The sequence below is a fragment of the Ursus maritimus genome, unplaced genomic scaffold (genome assembly GCF_017311325.1).
Source record: "Ursus maritimus isolate PB19 unplaced genomic scaffold, ASM1731132v1 scaffold_11, whole genome shotgun sequence".
NCBI classification, from domain to species: Eukaryota; Metazoa; Chordata; class Mammalia; order Carnivora; family Ursidae; genus Ursus; species Ursus maritimus.
In genome coordinates this window covers 9,733,865-9,752,576 of record NW_024423453.1, presented here as the reverse complement: position 1 = coordinate 9,752,576, position 18,712 = coordinate 9,733,865, and the positions used below count along the sequence as shown (strand labels likewise).

Below are 18,712 nucleotides of genomic sequence, written 5' to 3'. Positions count from 1 at the left end.
TAATTATGAATGCCTGTGGTGGTGCACATTTTACATGAAACCACACTGAAAGTCACATGGAACAAGAGCCTCCTTTACTTAGGGAAGTAGCCTGAGTAGGAGAATCAATATTTGGAGTTTAATCTGTGGATATTTAAAGACAGGAACTAAATCATTCTTAGTAGCCTACTTTTTTCCCCATCCCTTTGACCTACAGATGGTAAGATATGTTTGATTTGGGAGCTTTTATATGCTTCTTTTTCTTCGTTCCTTCATTCCTTCATTCCTTCCTTTCTTCTTTTCTTCTTCTTATACTCTTCTTCTTTCTCTTTCTGAGAACAGTTCTTAGAGGAATACATCTTGACAAGTCTGTTAAAATCAAACATGTTTCTTTGAGATTGGAAGATTGGAGTTACTTTCTATGACACATTTCCATTAAGAAACATCTTAGTCTTCCCAACTGAGATAATAATTTCTCTCTTCAGTATATATTATCTTGAAATGTTCAGAGTCAATTATCAGTTGAAATGTCCATGTGTGCAGAGATGTAGATATTGAAATATTGACTTTTATTTGTCCATTTCTAAAAAATATTAAAAATATGTAAATGAAATGTTATTGGACCAATTCTAGGAAAAGTACACAATGAAACGTTATTAGTTTTAACCTAAGATTATTACAAATAAAATCTACCAGCTAATTAAAATGATGAAAAGAGAGAAAGCAGGAAATAGAAGGAAGTTAGATGAACTTGTTGCCAAAGTCTTTGGCAGAACCTTATGTTGAAAAGAGCACTGATTCTGAATTCACATGCCTTAACTTTGAGCACTGGATTTTCTGGGATTCCCTGTATAATCTCACAAAGATCACTTGAACCCTTTGGTCCTTGATTCCTTTTTTCTAAAATTGGATGGTTTTTTAGTACCTAATCAAGCAATACAACAAAAGAGAACCTAGGACCATATGACAAAGTTATATAAATAACGCTATGATTCAACATAGTGTGTTTAAAAAAAGATCAACCATTGACCAATTATTCAGTATGTGTTACATTTCTTAAAAAATAAAGTGGTATATCTCAGTAGTGAATTCCAAGCTAACAATGGTCTTTTATATTGAGTGGCAGCATAATATATTAAGTTCAAGTAAATATTCCTTACTTTTGGTATCTGAGAATGTAGATATAAACACTTACCAAGTTATTAGTTGCCCAGGACTTGAAAGGTATTACTCGGGGTACCTATAATTATAGTACAGGGTTATATCACGTGTGTGGGTGTTTGTTTGTTTGTTTGTTTGTTTGTTTGTTTTGTCATGTGTGTTTAAATATAGAAGTATATTGACATTCAAATTGGTAATGTCTGACACTCATAGTTTGACACTGAGTGTCTCCTGTGTGGTTCCAGCCCATATTCAAAATAAAATAAAGACACAAATTGCTTTCTTTAGGAAAAATATGAGTAGAATGCCAAAGCCCATCAGATGGGTGGTCGGGGAGGTCTTCCCCTATATTCCATCTATCTTCACATTTTATGAGAACTAAAAGCCCAATCAATAATTTAACAAGCTAATGGGCATATTTTTAAACACCAAGAAATCATACTGAAAAAGAGCACACCAGCAGGACCACAAAAGCAAAGATGAGTGCTTATCTTGAAAAGTACTGTGCTGTAGCATGAGCTCAGATCAGGCTGCCCTAAAGAGGGGTGCATCTCTTGTTCTACAAAGCTATTGTTTTTTCTGTATTTGTTATAATAATGTATTTTTTCCTGATGAACATGTATCTGACTACTCTGTAAATGATTTTCTTTTCAAAGGTACTATAAGGCACAGAACTAATATTCAAATACTTAATGTCTACTTCATGTAAAAATGTATGCTCTGAAAAATGATGTGAAATTCTAATTTAAGATACTGTATTCTGTATTCTGGCTATGGATATTAACATCCATACAATTTACCATGACATTCTGTTGTCATACAAGTAAGAAAAGCAAGGAAGCTATTCTGGTATTGGAAGTCTGAAAATAGTTTAACTCAATTTAGAGGAGGTTGTTGCTTCATTTTATGAATAAAAACTAGGCCTTTGTGTTTTTATTTTATTTTTCTCTTTTTTCTTTCTCTGTTATTTGGATGTTAGTGACCTCATAAGAGGCAAAGTAAAATGCTATGCGAAACAACAAATTCTATAATTTTTTTTCTTTTTTTGTCAAATTGTATCATTTTCAACTAAACACTCAGGAGGATAGCCACTTGCCCACATTTATATAATACTTTTCTATTTGTCACTATAACAGTCCTTTTGCCCATATTTAAGGATTATCCGTGGAGTTCAATTATTTTTCTCCGATTCCTTACTATCAAGATTTGTATATTACTGTATTTAAATCCTCCCTTTTCTGTGGACTATAGTTACATCATTAAGTGGATTTATTTCACAGGCAATGATCTTCTCAGATTTGGTGGAAGCATATTGCATCTAGCATTCAGAAAAGCTGTTTTATGTTTCTAATGAATAATTAGACTATGAGAGTGCCTTCAAGTTTGGTGTTCGGTTTTACACCAGATAAAAGGAAGAAATTAGACTCATTTCACGGTGGTTATAAGGGAGTTAAGAATGTCGCCATTTGAGGGAGGGACGCACACAGAGGTGTGGAAAGCAACAGAGAGGCAGCCCAGAGGCAGCTTGATGACAGAAACTGGGGCTCCCAGACGGCAGGGACTCCCTGGGAGGCCTGCCACAGTCAGCCTACAGACATTAGCACTTGCTATCTTGTTCTTAAACTCATTCATTGAACATGATGCTTTTGCCTGTCTGTGGGGCATGAAAGAGAAAGTCCTGCTTGTCTGAATCCGTATGGGTCAGTGTGGGCCTGTGAGCTGCAATATTGTGAGGTACAGTGAGCTGCATCGCTAAACATTTGTACCAGCGGAGCACAGTCGTGCCTTTTCCAGACGATGCTTTGGGGAGTATTGAGCAAGAGTATTCTTACTGTATAAGTAAGAAAATAACACTCAAAATAAATAAAAGGACAGGATAAGCAGAGGGACATGCACGGTCATGTGAAAAATAGCAGCAATATATCACAGTCCTGTGAAAACTTAATTTGCTACTATTTCATGTTGCACATTCTTTGACTTCCCTTATTTATGCTTCGAACTACACCTGTTCTTAATTTAACTCATTCTCCCTACACTCTCCGAATAGGTTTTGTTTTTAAACAAGTCATTGGTCCAGCAATGCTAAACCTAAAATGTCCTGTCTGCACAATAGGTGCTTTTAGCAAGTCAGATATGCACGGTAAAGCTGCGCTTGCAGAATTTTTCTCTCAAAGTGGAGTCAATTGACCATGTAGCAGCACTAATTTGTTTCTTACCAGTGAGGTAGGTAAACAGGCTGCCCTGTACAACAGTGACTGCAGCCATCATGGCCGGGGACGCTCCTTCCGTTCTCAGCAAAGGGACATTGAAATGCAGAAGCATGCCTCAGCTTAGCACCACACAACGTCTCCAGACTCTGCTTCCCTCTAAAGGCAGATTTTCCATTTGCCCTGCATTAAGTTTGATACTTCCATTTAGAAAACAAGGCTTGTTCTCCTAAGGAAATGCTGGATAAATGACTTAAAACTAGTCTGGGACAAAAATCTTTTAAAGGCATTATGTTAATACCCTAATGAAATGATAATATGCATCTGCCCGTGATACAGAAATAATCTTTACTGCACTCTCCAAGCAGTATTTGTATTTACAATTTTGTCAGATTGTAGACACAGGTGCCTTAAAGTTCCATCTTAAAATCATAATGCTAGAGGGCGGACAGTAGATTTCTAGGACACTATTATATTTTTTCAGGCGTTCAGCCGGCAGCCTGGTTTTTCATAATAATTTCAGTCCTGAGAAACTATAATTATCCTGAAGCACACTACTTATACTGTCTTATTTCTTAATTACAGTAGTGACATGAGATAAATGCATACTTATTGGGATCAAATGCATATTATTCTGTGGTGATTATAAAGAAGTTCTCATGACAACAATTGCAATTATATGGTCATCAACTACTGATACTATGTTATGTTCTAGAAACTCTGTAATTAAGTCTGCCAAGAGGACACTTCCTATTTGGGGTGGGGGGAAGCTTAAAGAGAGAGAAGGTGGTCAATGTAAAAATTACTGACAGACATAGATACCCCGAGCCTGTTCAAATGATTCCACATGAATCTCAAATAAGAACGTTGTATCAACAAACATTTGGGGGGTTTGATTTAAATTTCTATTGAAACAAGCTATGTAAAGAATCTTCTTTAAAATAGCCTTTCTCTTTTCTGACCTTTAAAATAAAAAGCTTTTTTTTTTTTTTTTTTTTAAAGATTTTATTTATTTATTTGACAGAGATAGAGACAGCCAGCGAGAGAGGGAACACAAGCAGGGGGAGTGGGAGAGGAAGAAGCAGGCTCATAGCGGAGGAGCCTGATGTGGGGCTCGATCCCAGAACGCCGGGATCACGCCCTGAGCCGAAGGCAATCGCTTAACCGCTGTGCCACCCAGGCGCCCCTAAAATAAAAAGCTTTGAATACACCCCACGGGAGGAAGAATGGACTGGAAATATGATAGGAGCGATACTGCCTTCAAAGATAAATCTGCAGGCGATCAGTAATATTCCTTCAAATACTATAATTCATAGTTTTAAAAGTTTTCATGTAAGATTCCAAAAATAATTTATCTTCTGTCATTCCAATTTAAAAGAAGAAAACTTTAGGTTTCCAAGAAACTACTTACATAGATTTTCCACTTTTTTCTATAGACAGATGTCTTTGCTTTTTGTTTCAAAAAAGGCAGAAGGGAAAAAAAAAGGATGGATGTCAAATTCTATGTATTAAACTGTTTGGGTGAAGGTGTCAGGTATATCGTGTGTCAGATTGGGGAATCAAATGGCCTGGGTTTTAAATTCTGCTCTGCCATCGACTAGATTTGGAACTTGGACAAGTTACTTAACTATGCCTCAGTCTCTTCATCTGTAAAAAGGGACAACACCTGTACCTACCTCATAAGAATTATGTCTTAAAGTATTTAATCTTTTCATATATGTAAAGGGCTTAGATTCATGCCTTGCGTGTAGTAAACACCATATACTTTTTCATTATTATTATGCTTTTTTTTTGTAATTATTTTATGGTATTATTTTATGCACTAGAGGGATGTGAAAGACAATGGGCCAAGCTCTCCCACTCTCTTTCCCGCCTTCAACCTTGGTGAGGAGTATTTCTAATCATTTTAATGGGCTTTCCTCAGAGAATTTTTTTCAGCATTCTAATATAGCACATTGAAAGAGAATTTTTTTTCCCCAAAGTAAAAAGGGCATTCAATGAACCTGATATCTTTAACTTACAACTTACTCTGGCAATACTTTGCCAGAGTATTGTTTGTTTTGTTTTGTTTTTTTAATTCTGAAACAAGCTATTGCCTTGTTACTTTTAACACAAAAGGTATCCTCTTTGGACATTTACAGTTATCTAATGACATGTTCGGTCTTGGGCACAATAGTTCTGCAGCGTATAACTTTTATTGTATGGCTAGCATTCTAACCAGGTTGCAATGACATGATATTAGAAAGGCTACTGCAAACCCATTTTTATTTTCACAATAGTTCAAGCAACCCAAATAAGCACACCAAGAACTATAAACCCTTAAAAAAGAGTCAGTTAGCATCCATAAAAAAATTAGCCATGCAACACGACTTTCTATATACTGACCTGTGGATATTATTTTCTGGTTAACGTCACATGTTATATTTGTTTTAATGTTATCATTTCTAACATTCTGTTACTGTTACTTTTCTAATGAAGTTAATAAAGTACTTAATTATATGTTAATTTCTCTGAAATACTTACAGTTCTAAATAATAAGTAATAAAGTAAATTTTTGAAGTATATGCAAATATAATGAGATTGAGGAACAAGTACAAATATTGTATATTAGAAAATTATTAATTTTCCCTTTTTATGACTTGCATTAGTCATCTCTACATGCAATCTCTACAATTTAGATCGAGAATATACAAATTCTCCTTCATTTAATATTTTAAAATTCCAACTGTAATCCCTGATGGATTGTATATCAGATTATATCTATAATCATATTCAAATTTTTTGTTTCTGTTTCCGGAGCAATCAATCTAGATTTTACTTTTTCCTAGTCTCTGATCTACAAAAATGCTATGATATTTTTAGAGTTAATATAGAGATAGGAAATATTGCAAAAGGATTAATAAGTATGGAGGAGTTTTTTGGCTACATGCAATCAATTTCCATGCAAACATTAACAATTTCTCCATTGCAGTAAAAACTTCATTAGACCTTTGAGTCTAATTCCAATTTGAGTCTAATTCTAATTCAATCTGTATACATATCTAAACCAGTAAAGATCTGGAACAATTGTTTTGTTTTAGAACTAGTCTAATTCTGGTTCTTCACTAGCCTGGAAATTATTAGGTTATTGGGTTTGATGATGTTGATTCTACAAAAGGAAAAAACTGATATGGAAATTAACAGTATACTTTTAATGAACAGTGAGGGGGGAAAGAAAAACCCAAATTTCAATTTCCATTTTAAGAGTGAGTTTAAGGGTGATTTTAAAATAGAAATCAAATATGCGGCTTTCCGCTTGTGTTAATCTGTGCAAACTGCCATATGAAGATACCATAGACTGGGTGGTTTAAACAACAGACATTTATTTTCTCACAGTTTTGGATGCTAGAAGTCCATGACAGAGGTGCCAGCAAATTTAGCTTCTGGTGAGACCTCTCTTCCTGGTTTGTAGACAGCAGCCTTCTGGCTGCGACAGAGGGAGGGAGAGAGATGGGAGTAGAAGGGGAGAGGGGAAGATGCAGAGAGAGACAGAGGGAGGAGGAGAGGGAGGGAGGAATGGAGGGAGAGAGGGGGAGGTGAGGTAGAAAAAGGAGGAGAGAGGAAGGGAGCAGGGAAGAGAGAGAGAGAGTGAGTGCAGTTATTTCTTCCTCTTATAAGGGTTCAAAACCTATCAGGATGCCTGGGTGGCTCAGGTCATGATGTCAGGGTCCTGGCATCCAGCCCCTTGTTGGGCTCCCTGCTCAGTAGGGAGCCTGCTTCTCCCTCTCCCTCTGCTGCTCCCCCTCTAACAAATAAATAAATAAAATCTTAAAAAAAAAAAAAAAAAAGACCTATCAAGACTAGGGGCCTGCCCTTATGACTTTGTTTAACCAGGATTACCTTCCTATAGGCCTAGTCTTCCAAAAGTCACATTGGATGCTATGGTTTCAACATATACATTTGGGAAGAACACAATTCAGTTCACAACACCACCTAAAATGATGATCACACTTCTCAGGAAATTCCAAGGGTAGGTGAGGTCCTGCCTAGAGCTTCCTTGCCACTTTTGAGCTTAAGGATGTTACATTTTATGGTCATCTTCATTTATCTTTTATCTTTCAGATCAGCATTTTCATGACCCATTTGTCGAACTATGGGAACGACCGCCTAGGGTTATATACCTTTGTGAACTTGGCCAACTTCGTGCAGAGCTGGACCAACCTGAAATTGCAAACTCTGCGTCCAGTGCAACTAGCCCACAAATACTTTGAGCTCTTCCCTGAGCAGAAAGACCCTCTCTGGCAGGTAACACTAAGCACTGTCTCCTGTGGTGGAAAGGAAGAAACGAGTGCCTAATTTGTATTAGGAACTCTGTTGGAGGTATTAAAACTGACGTTTAACCCAAACTTCTTTTTTATTCGATAGTTTCATTCTCTTCAATAACATTTTTTGTTTGTTTTATGAATTAAGTGTATTTTTTGTTTTTCTGGGGTTTTGCTGGTGGGTTTGGTTGTTTCAGAATTTTTGCTTTGAGGATGCTGTTTTACTGTTGGTGTCTTCTCATTGTTAATCATTTTGACTCTCATTCAGTGCGAGCATGAACTGGCAGTAAAACGGTTAGGCACTGGGTATCTAGGGAGATAGAAACCAAGAGCAGTAGTAATCTAAGACCCTGGAAGTAAACCTTACATGTATATACAAACGCAGATAGTATAAATAAAAAGGGAAAAGCAATTTTTACTACATGCTTATACAGATCCTGTCTTTAGTATGTCTCCGTATTTCTTTTAAATCTAACTAATCTTTCACTAGGACCAGATCTACTGGTAAAAGAAAAATTGTCAGTTTTAGGACTGCTTTTACATATAATTCAACTTCACATGGGAGCCACCCAGCCTCCATGTACTGAGAATGTAAACTATCTGCTTCTTAGCAGTTATCTAGGAAAACGCTGCCTCCCACTTTCTTGGTTCTTTTTGCATTACATTACATTGACCCACACGATCAAGAAGCTGGCTGCAGAGAGCAGATCACGAAGAGCCCTGCTAAGCCCTTGGCAGAGGAGTCGCACCATCATTACTGAGAAATCACTATGAAACAGACTTCTTACCAACCTCTCTCTCTCTCTCCTCAAGACCATGTGTTTCTCTTTATTCCATAATTCGTGTTTCACGTATAGACTCTGTGTCTGTACCGTCAGGAATTCATCCAACACATGCTTATTGAGCATCTACTACGTGTAAGGTAAGGCTCGTCGCTCTAGAGAATACACAGAATGAAACAGTGTTTTCTCTCAAAGTCAGTGAAGGGTTTCCTTGCTATTCTGGTTCATTAGTATATATTCAGAATGTGTTTTAAGACAGACTGCTACAGTAAGTCATACTTTGTTCTGATGATTTGTTCAGGAACTCTTTACCATTGGTGTTTATGTTGAACTACACATTCCAATTTTTTCACCCTTCTCATAAGTCTAATATGTCTGGTCTATAAGTTAGATAGATAAATAAAGACATAATTATTATGGTGTATATAATCATACCAAGTAGCTGCTGGATTTCATAAAAGCAAAGCATAAATAGCATTATTCAAAAGTGCTCACACACTTATAGAATTGATAAATCATTGATAGTAAATCAGTTCTTTTCTCACACGTGTTTATTTATGAGATATCTATAATTCATGGTATGGTATCAATAAAAAGTAACCAACTTAACAAAGGTTGCAAACAGTTAACATATAAAAAATGAGTCAATAGCCCCTAACTCTAATCTTCCTTTTCCTTTAGAGACAGAAAAATTTTTTTAGATGAAGGATTTGTATCTCTTACTATTGTGTGATTTTTTTAAATTAAGAATTGTATTTATTGATATTGGGTCAATATCAGCGACATTGTTCCTTTTGGTGAGGAATAAATATAATCAAAGTTACACCATCTCTGGGACATCTGGGGCTCAGTTGGTTAAGCATCTGACTCTTGATTTCAGCTCAAGTCATGATCTCAGGGTTGTGAGATCGAGCCCCATGTTAGGCTCTGCATTGGGCATGCAGCCTGGTTAAGATTCTCTCCTTCTCCCTCTGCCCTTCCTTTCTTTCTCTCCCTTAAAAAAAACAAACAAAAAGGATACACCAGCTCCAATATGATTGGTCAATTTGATGATTCTAAATATTGATTGAATTTGTGTTAAATATGAAATACTGTGTTAGTTGATTGGGGGTGTAAATGAAAACTAGAAACAGAAAACAGAACTATTTCTTAGAAAACTATATAATTTTGAAGACATAAGAACATAAATATACACAATACATTTGTAAGTCTGACAATTTTGCATAGCATCATAGAGTTATTCCTAGGTAGTTCTTAGTAAATGATAAAATTAATCAGAAAAGGCTTCAGAGAGTTCACAAATTTTTGTTATTGCTCTTGTCATTTGTATGTTTAGCAATTTTAACATATATTATCAAAATAGCTTATTACAAACATATTTAAATGACATTGAAGAGTAAATATTTACTAAAAGAATCCCATTTTATCAAGTGGATTATATGGTTTCTTTTGACTGCAAATAAAGTTGCAAGCATTTCTCATTAACAAAAGTGCCATGTATTCTAAAATGTGTTTAAAAAGGAAAACAAGAAATAGAAAGCAGAAGAGCAGTTAAGTTCAAGAGGGAATTATTCAGATACATGAGATTTTGAGAACAGTTGATTTATTGAAGCATATCTGATAAACTTTGCCGTGATAAACCATGTCCACGAGACTGCAAATGGTTAAGTAGAGATAAAGTGCGTAATACTGTCTGAGTCCCTTTCCCTGGCGGTTATCTCTTCTTTCCATATTCATATTTATAATGATAAATAGAGCAGCTGTAAGCATTATCATCATGTTCTTTAAATAAAATGAATTTAATTTTACAAAAAAATATGAGCATAACCGGCACTAATTAAGTGTTTTGTAGCCCACTCATCACAGGCCTACAGAGTCAGGATAGATGAGTATTAAGTGTCTGTCATTGTTATACATTCTCAAAATTCAGGTACTTTTTTGTGTTTCTAAGCATGCCTTCTTATTTAGTGTATTTCACTTTTAAAAAGTAAGTCAACTGTTATTTTTCTATAGATTTTTAATTCACACTTTTTTATTACTACAAATTCAACTAAAACATGAATAATGATGCTCTTCACATCTATTTAGTTCCCTTTGGTTCTTTATGTAAATTTTCATTAGCACCAACTACCATATATGTGAAGCTGCTTTGTCACCTAATTAAAAAGTGCAATATGAGTATCTATCAGTGGACAGCATGGTAAGAACAACACAGAATGTGTCTGTGCTCCTTCACTGGAAGCGCATTCTTTCCAAGCTGCTAAATGTGAGAATATATGCTGAGGACACACATGCAACTCTATCCCTTGAGTTTATCCTCCTCAGTGTAGTCCCGAGTGTGTAAGATTCTTAAAAGTGTTCTCACGGGTTCCTGTTAATTCATACCCCTTCTCTGTTTGGGGAGAATAATTACTATGAAGCATGGAAAAGTAGGATTTCCTTTTTTTCTATTTTTTTAACTCTCATTATAGAAACCAAAACCACAACATGGAGGCATTTAGAAGGTCAGATTCTTGCACATTCGTTAATCGATGCTTTTAAGCTCTCAAGCTGTCAGGTTAGCTCAGCCTCAATCTTCACTCAGTCACTCCAGACTCTCACTATCAACAAACATGCCAAGCGTGATGTGGATTCCTGCTTGCCCGTATGACCAAGGGAATGCTCAAAGAGCTGCAGTGTCTCTCTCTCTCTCCATGCCAGTATCCCCAGGATTAAAGAAGCAGGGAAGAAAATCACAGGGTGCTAACCTTAGGAAGTTAGCACCTTTGTTCACTCTAGCTGTGAAATCATCCAACTGCAGCTTAGAAATGATGAGATTTGAACATCTGTCACATAAACAAATCACAAGGTCTAGTGAAATACACCCTATAGATTCTGTTATTATATACCTGTTGAAGAAATAAATGAATTCTGACACAGAGAATTAGAGATTGTAAGAGCAGGAGAAGAAGTTAAGGACATCTAGCCCAACCTTTTCATTTTAGAGAAGACACAGGTGACACTCAACGAAGTGAAATATCTTGTTCTAAGTCACTTGGATTCTTAGGGACAAAGTCAGGAGTACAGCTCATGTTCTCTTATTCCTACTCCAGTGTAGGTCCGACCACACCAAGATGGTAGTTTTACGTTTGGAAAAATAAATCTACTTCTATCATCGACTCTCTGTGGGTTGAAATTTCAGGCATACCTTGTTACTTTAGAAGAATCTGGCGGTGTATTCAGTGTGAATTTATTTGACCTATACTTTTGAAGTACTACATAATAGAAAGGTCTTTGCTTTCACAGAACTTACAAACCATAATAACTCCTGGTTATGTGAACAAAATGATGTTATGAATTTGTTTTCATATTTATTCCTCTCTTTGCCACTCTCTACCTTATTTATGACTCTGTTCTTGCACTTACCATATGGTCTTACAGACACTTATGCCCGTCATACAACAGCTCATGCAAACCTTAAGGGGTGAGGCTATGTTTATTCATGTTTGTAACCTAGAACCTAGCATAGTACCATAGTTGCCGTCATTAAAATCACATGAATGAATAAGCAAAAGCAGAGGTGGGTGTGTGGGCACAGAGAACAGTCAAAGTGGCACAGTTGTTTCTTAGAGAACAGTAGGGATCCAGTGGGAAATAACCTTGAAAAGCATATATAAGGCAGCTGGGAAATCTTTGAAAGCTACCAGAGTCCTCTGGATTTAATAGGCAGCAAGGAGCAACTATGTGTAGGTTCCGAAGATGAGACTAAAGTAATTTAAAGAAGAAAAAGTTGACCAGTAAAGATTACACAAGAAGCTTTTTGCAGGACACGTAAGAACAGGGAGGGACAGAAGTTAGGACAATAATGTAGTCATGAGAGAGGGAAACCCCGAGTAGCTTCATGGTTGGGAAAAAAGTGAGACCTTTAAAGAAGTGTGGTAGAAATTGTTTGTGGGTGAGACATAGAGAAGAAAGGAAAACTGATCTGCAAGTAATCACCCCACAGCTGGGGAAATAAGAGCTCTGTAATTTCATATTTTTCCTTTCCATTTATTCACCTTTTAGCCTTTCAGGTGAAATAGCCAGAATAGTTTCTCATTGCTTCATAGATGGCACAGTAGAGTCATAGACATCATTATCATCTTAACATATTTTTTTCCTAATCATAGTTTGAATTTATGTATTTGTTATATTTATCTTCCTAATTCAGACTAGTATTTAAACCCTTCAGAAATCCAAATACGTAGGTAATTCCTCATGATTTTAATTTTTTTAATATTTGTTTTATTCACTGAGAGAGAGAGAGAGAGAGAGAACATGAATGCAGAGGGTGGAGCAGAGGGAGGGGAGAAACAGACTCCCCCTGAGCAGGGAGATCGCTCAGAGTTCGATCTCAGGACCCTGGGATCATGACCTCAGTCTAAGGCAGATGCTTAACTGACTGAGCCACCCAGATGCCCTTAATTTTTTAAATTGACGCTGAAGCACTTCCCTATTTGGTTATACAAGGCTGTCAGACATTCTGACATCCAGAAATGGTGACGTAAGTCATGGATTTTCCCTTTCCTGTCAATTTGTCGCACTATGATCTTGTCAAGTGTCAAATTTCCCACACAAATAACTTAATGAGGTTTAGTAATAGAAAAACTACTTGCAGATAGTGCCATAAAACTAGAATATAAAATAAAATAAAAGGTTATATATACTTTCATCCTTTCTGAATCAAAATCATCATAAAACATGGATTTTTGCAGAACTGATCCAAATATAACAACAACAAAAAAAAACCCCTGAATTTGTGTGTGTGTGTGTGCCCTACAGATATGTCTGATAACTTAAATGTTGTACTGTGAGTGAATACACTATATTAGACCAAACTATTAACAAGAGTTTTAAAATACAGTTTTTCTTAATTGAGTTGGCTATCTAGATTCTCTGACAGAATATTCATAAAACCATAAATAATAATATAAGGCACTATCTGCAGGAATGTGCAGTCATCTTTTTAAATATACTCAGAGCTTCAGAGTAAACCTGTCATCTCCTGGGGTCAGTTTTACTATGAGACTATTTCATAGGAAAATGCCAACAGTAGCAATTTATTTAAATCAGCATGGATATAATATGGTGACAACAGCACAGATGTTTAGGGTAAATCAGAGGTCCTTTGTGCTTAAAGCAGCTTTCGTGGAGCTGTTACCCAAGACCCACACGAAACCACAGGCCCTTTTCTACCTATGCCCACCCACAGAAGTGGGCATTTATGCTTCTCCGTATTCAGACCACTTTAGGAGGAAAGTTTGAGAAAGAATCAGACTATGAAGGTCCACAGGAGCTCTGTGGAGAGAGCATTCATTATAAATCAGTGCACTCAGAAAGAAAAGGCTTTTCCAAGGAGTTGATGGACTAGCTGGTTTTTACAGAGCATGCAGGGTGGAGCCAAGCTTTGTAAAGTTGGAATGTGTCTCAGAGTTGCTCATAAGGAACTGCCGGTTGAAACACTGAGAATAAACATCCGTAGCCTATTCAAATTCCTCATCAGTGTATGTGGATTGTATTAGGCTTAAATGACGTTGAGACACAAAAAATTGAAAGTTACCCGCCTGTGTAAAACAGATCGGAAAAGGATTTTGTTTTAAAGACACGTACATGGCAAAACTCAGGAACCTGAAGGACTTTTGAAACAACACAACCAGATAGGGAGGAAGAAGTATAATTTCGAAAGAAAAACAAGTACACCTATCATAGCATTCTCCTTTAAACAGTGAGGTCAGAACAGCAGAAGGCAAGCAGAGCGGAAATGAAGAGGAAACCAATAACCTCTGAAACGATCATAATTAACAAAATAATCCTACCATGAGCATTGGGCGTTTTTAAGGTTTCAGCTATTAAAGTCTAGCTATGTCCCAGTTATCTGCAATAGGCACATGACTTGCGAGGGGATAATCAATCTAACTGATAATTCCACAGTGTCCTTGTCAGTGAAGGATATGGAGAAGCAATGAGCAAAGCGGATTTTTAGTAGAGAAAAGGCAACATAGGTTGGAATAACTAGATCTAATGAGAACAAAAGTTATTTTCATGTATTCTGTAAAAATATGCACTTCAGGATAAAGTAGTGTGATTTTTTTAAATATGAGTTTTTAGCTTGATTATGAATTTGAAAATTTTACTTAATTGGAGAGGAAAACCTGGGTTTTCATCAGAATTTACTCCCCTTTCTGAGTCTGGTCCATCACCTCAGGGAATCTTCTCTCCACCTTTTTCGTGCCTCCTTAAAAGTAAATCGGCCTCATCTCATCATATATTCCATGTATAAAACCACCTGCATCCCCTTTACCTGTGTGAGAGCTGAGTTACATGCATTTTTACTAGACTGGCACTGTCACCATAAGCTGCTTAAAGCATTTTTAACTGAAGTTGTTTTTAAGTTTCAATATATCTGTAGTGCTAGATACTTAAAACAGTTAATTACTGTTTACGACAGTTTCAGATATTCAGGGAACAATCAGAGAATGAAAAGGGATATAATTGCTTTGTAATTTTCTGAATTTTGAAATTAAAATAATAGCAATGGAACAAAGTATGAAAATGCAAGCAAATTCTTTGCTTTTCCTTAAGAAGATCCTTTGACCTTCATAACCACTGCCAGACATTCTCTCTCTCTGTCTCATTCTCTCTCTCTCTTTCTCTTTCTGTCTCTCTCTCTGTCTCTCTCACACACACACACACACACACACACACACACACACATAATATTTAGCTGCAGAGACACCTGGGCTTTGGGTTCCAAATTTGAAACTAACTTGCTGTGTGACCTTCAGCAAGACCTAAATAAAACACCTTGCATCTCAGCCTCCTCAAGTGTAAAGAAGCGATAATGATATCTGTCTTGCCAGGTTGCTTTGAGGATTAGAAATAATCTATGCCAAGCAAGTGCCTGGAATATAGAAGGTGACCAATAAAGGTCAGATATTATGTTAGCTGTTATTCAAATAGTCGGACGATATGAGGAAAGTCAAAGTAGGAGAAAATCTAAACAAACATTTTCGGAGTATAAAATAGGAAATGCAAACATCTTGTTAATAAAGTTATGATTAAGAGACGCAAGGGGAAACATGCTGGAAAAGAGGTGAAAGAAGAAATACTGGGCATCTGGAAAGTCTTAAAATAGCATCACATGGAAGGAATGCAGTTCTAAAGACAGGCAACCTGCCTAGATGGAGGTGTACCCATGCCACCACCTGTAAAATACATACAGGGAAAGCTGACGTAGTGTAAGTTGCATTGTTAGTAATACAAGCATTCTGAACAGCAAGTATTGAAACAGCATCCAGGTAATTTTATTTGATAGTTTACTTCTGTTAGTATAATTTCTTGGGAGAGAACAACCAGAAGTAACTAGCACCTTTATCTACCAGGACAGGGCATGTTTACCCATGTTCTGTATGTTACAGAAAACTCTTTTAATGTCTTCTGTCGCAATTGCCCATTTCTGTGAATGATTTATTTCACCAGTTTTGCATGCAGAAGTTTGAATGGCAAAGGCATGTGTACTACAATAAAGAAAATAAGTGGCCTAGTTGAACTTAGAGAACCAGAAAGATCTCACAAAAGACACTTTCAGCAGTGGCCCTGAATAATTGATCAGTTTGCTCACCTACTTTTGCAAAGCATGAAGAAACCATTTGCGCAAATGAATTGAGCACCTAATCTGAGATTTGTTCTTCAGTGGGATATGTGTGGGGAAACTTGATAAGTGTAGGTCATGGGAACTGCTTTTTTATTGTTTAATATATAAAATACAGTTGAAAAATAAAGTTCTTTACAAAGGAAGCAGTTGAATAATATGAGGAAAATAATGTTTAAGATATAAAGTGATGACTTCAGGAAATAGCGAAAACTAGCTTCTGGAGCCACCGTGAAAAAAATCACTGGAGATTACAGACATTTTATTTTTGTGGGAGTTTTGCAAGTAAAATGTCTACATAGTTCATATTACTTTAGTTTTCAAACATATATCAAAATCTGTCTATGCCTATCCCTAAAGGTTTGCTGTGCATGTCTAAAGTCAGTTATTCAGTCATTCAGACTATATTTATCAAGCACTGTCATGTATTATATTAGACAAACAGAGGTCTTCTCTTCAGAGAACTTACATTCTAGCTGAGATAGAATTATTGTAAATATAAATGTGTTATATTATATATATGTAATATAAAATTGCTGTAAGCACATACATGAATAGAATCACTTCAGGTACTGAAATACAAAGAAGAAAATATAACCAGAAGCTATCGCAGAAAGACAGGAGTGGAAGGAAGTGCTTTGGCTCTGGTCAGCAGGGAAGGCCTCTTGCAGGGGGTGATATTTCAGTAGAGACTTGAGTGATGACAAGTGCTAAAACAATAAACTGGATGAGTTGCAGGAGCCAGACAGCAAGCATATTCAAAAATAAATTGTGTTGGGATTATATAGGGGTCTTTAGGTCTGGTAGGGCAATCTAAATTATCAAGTTTGCCTGAAGAAACACCAAGCTATTTCCCTATTAAATAAGTCATACGTCCCAGAAATCCAGTCACCAAACTGTGAATCTGTCCTAAGAAGGGGCAACCATCTTAGGTGCTAGAGTTCTGAGAGTGGGCCGGGAAGTCGGCTCTTAGGAAGGATATCTATCATAAACCAGTCCATTAGCAACAGTAACTTCTTTCTTTTGCTTCAAATGACGAACTAATCTAGAAGAAGAAAAAAAAAAAGGCCAACACGGGATCACGTAATAATCACTCTCTTTTATGGAGAACAATTTAATCATCTTAAATATATTACTCCTTTAATACTCTCAATAACCATGTGAGGTACATACCATCAATCATTATTTTCTGGGTAAGGAACTGAGGCCCAGAGAATTTAGGAAAATTCCATAAAACAGAGGCAGTCTCCCTCCTGAGCTCACACTCTTATCAACTGGGCTATGTTACCTCTCTAAAATAAATAAGGAAAGTTTATGGGACATATTAGTTTACACTAGAATAATTGGTGAAATTTTTATTAGATTGGTAAAAAAGAAATAAGAGCATTCCACAGAAAGATATTGTTCAAATAAACTTTGAAGAATCAGGTGCAGACATGAGTATATCTATAATAGTGAATACAGTATAACTGAAACATCAGGTTGGTTTTGGCAAATTTTTTTTTGTCTTTCTAATTGAAGTATAGCGGCACAATGTTACATTAATTTCAGGTATACAACATAGTGAGTCCACAAGTCTATACATTATGCTAAGCTCACCACAAGGGTAGTACTGTCATCATACACTATGATAATACCATTGACTATTCCCTATGCTGTATCCTTTATTCCTGTGACTTAGTCATTCCATAACTGCAAGCCTGTACTTCCGACTCCCTTTCACACATTTTTCCCACTATGCCAGCCCTCTCCCCTCTGGCAATCATCGGTTCATTCTCTGTATTTATGGGTCTGTTTCTGCTTTTTTGTTTGTTCATTTTATTTTTTCGATTCCACATATAAGCAAAATCACATGGTATTTGTCTTCCTCTGACTTACTTCACTCAGCATAATACCTCTAGGTCTATCCATGTTGGCACAAATGCCAAGATCTCATTCTTTCTTGTGGCTCAGTAATATTCCATTGTACATATATGCCACATACTCTCTATGCATTCGTCTACCGATGGACACTTGGGTTGCTTCCATATCTTGACTACTGTGAATAATGCTGCAATAAACATAGAGGTGCATAGATCTTTTCAAATTAGTGTTTGTGTTTTCTTTGGGTAAATACCCAGTGGTGGAGTTAGTGGATCATGCGGTATTTCTATTCTTCCTTTTTTGAGGACCCTCTATACTGTTTTCCACAGTGGCTGTACCAATTTACATTCCCACATTCCTGCCAACAGCGCCTGAGGGATCTTTTTTCTCCACATCCTCACCAATATTTCTTATTTCTTGTCTTTGATTCTAGCCATTCTCACAGGTGTAAGTTGGTATCTCATTGTGTCTTGATTTGCGTTTCCCTGATGATGAGTGATGTTGAGCACCTTTTCATGTGTCTGATGGCCACCTGTATGTCTTCTTTGGAAAAATGTCTGTTCAAGCCCTCTGCCCAATTTTTAATCAGATTGTTTTTTGGGTTTGTTTGTTTGTTTTTTTGGTGTTGAGTTGTATAAGTTCTTTACATGTTTTGAATATAAACCCATTACCATATATATCATTTGCATATATCTTCTCCCATTCAGTAGGTTGCCTTTTCATTTTGTTGATGGTTTCCTTTGCTGTGCA

General features: G+C 36.5%; 1 protein-coding gene across 1 annotated transcript in view; it reads left to right on the top strand.

Annotated features, from left to right (window-relative positions):
- The window catches only part of LOC103661767 (N-deacetylase and N-sulfotransferase 4), a 237,915-nt gene that overhangs the window by 193,097 nt on the left and 26,106 nt on the right, over positions 1-18,712 (top strand). The window contains exon 6 of the mRNA XM_008689458.1: positions 7,449-7,631. Within this exon, the coding sequence (XP_008687680.1) occupies positions 7,449-7,631 (183 nt within the window). The remainder of the gene's footprint in view (positions 1-7,448; positions 7,632-18,712) is intronic.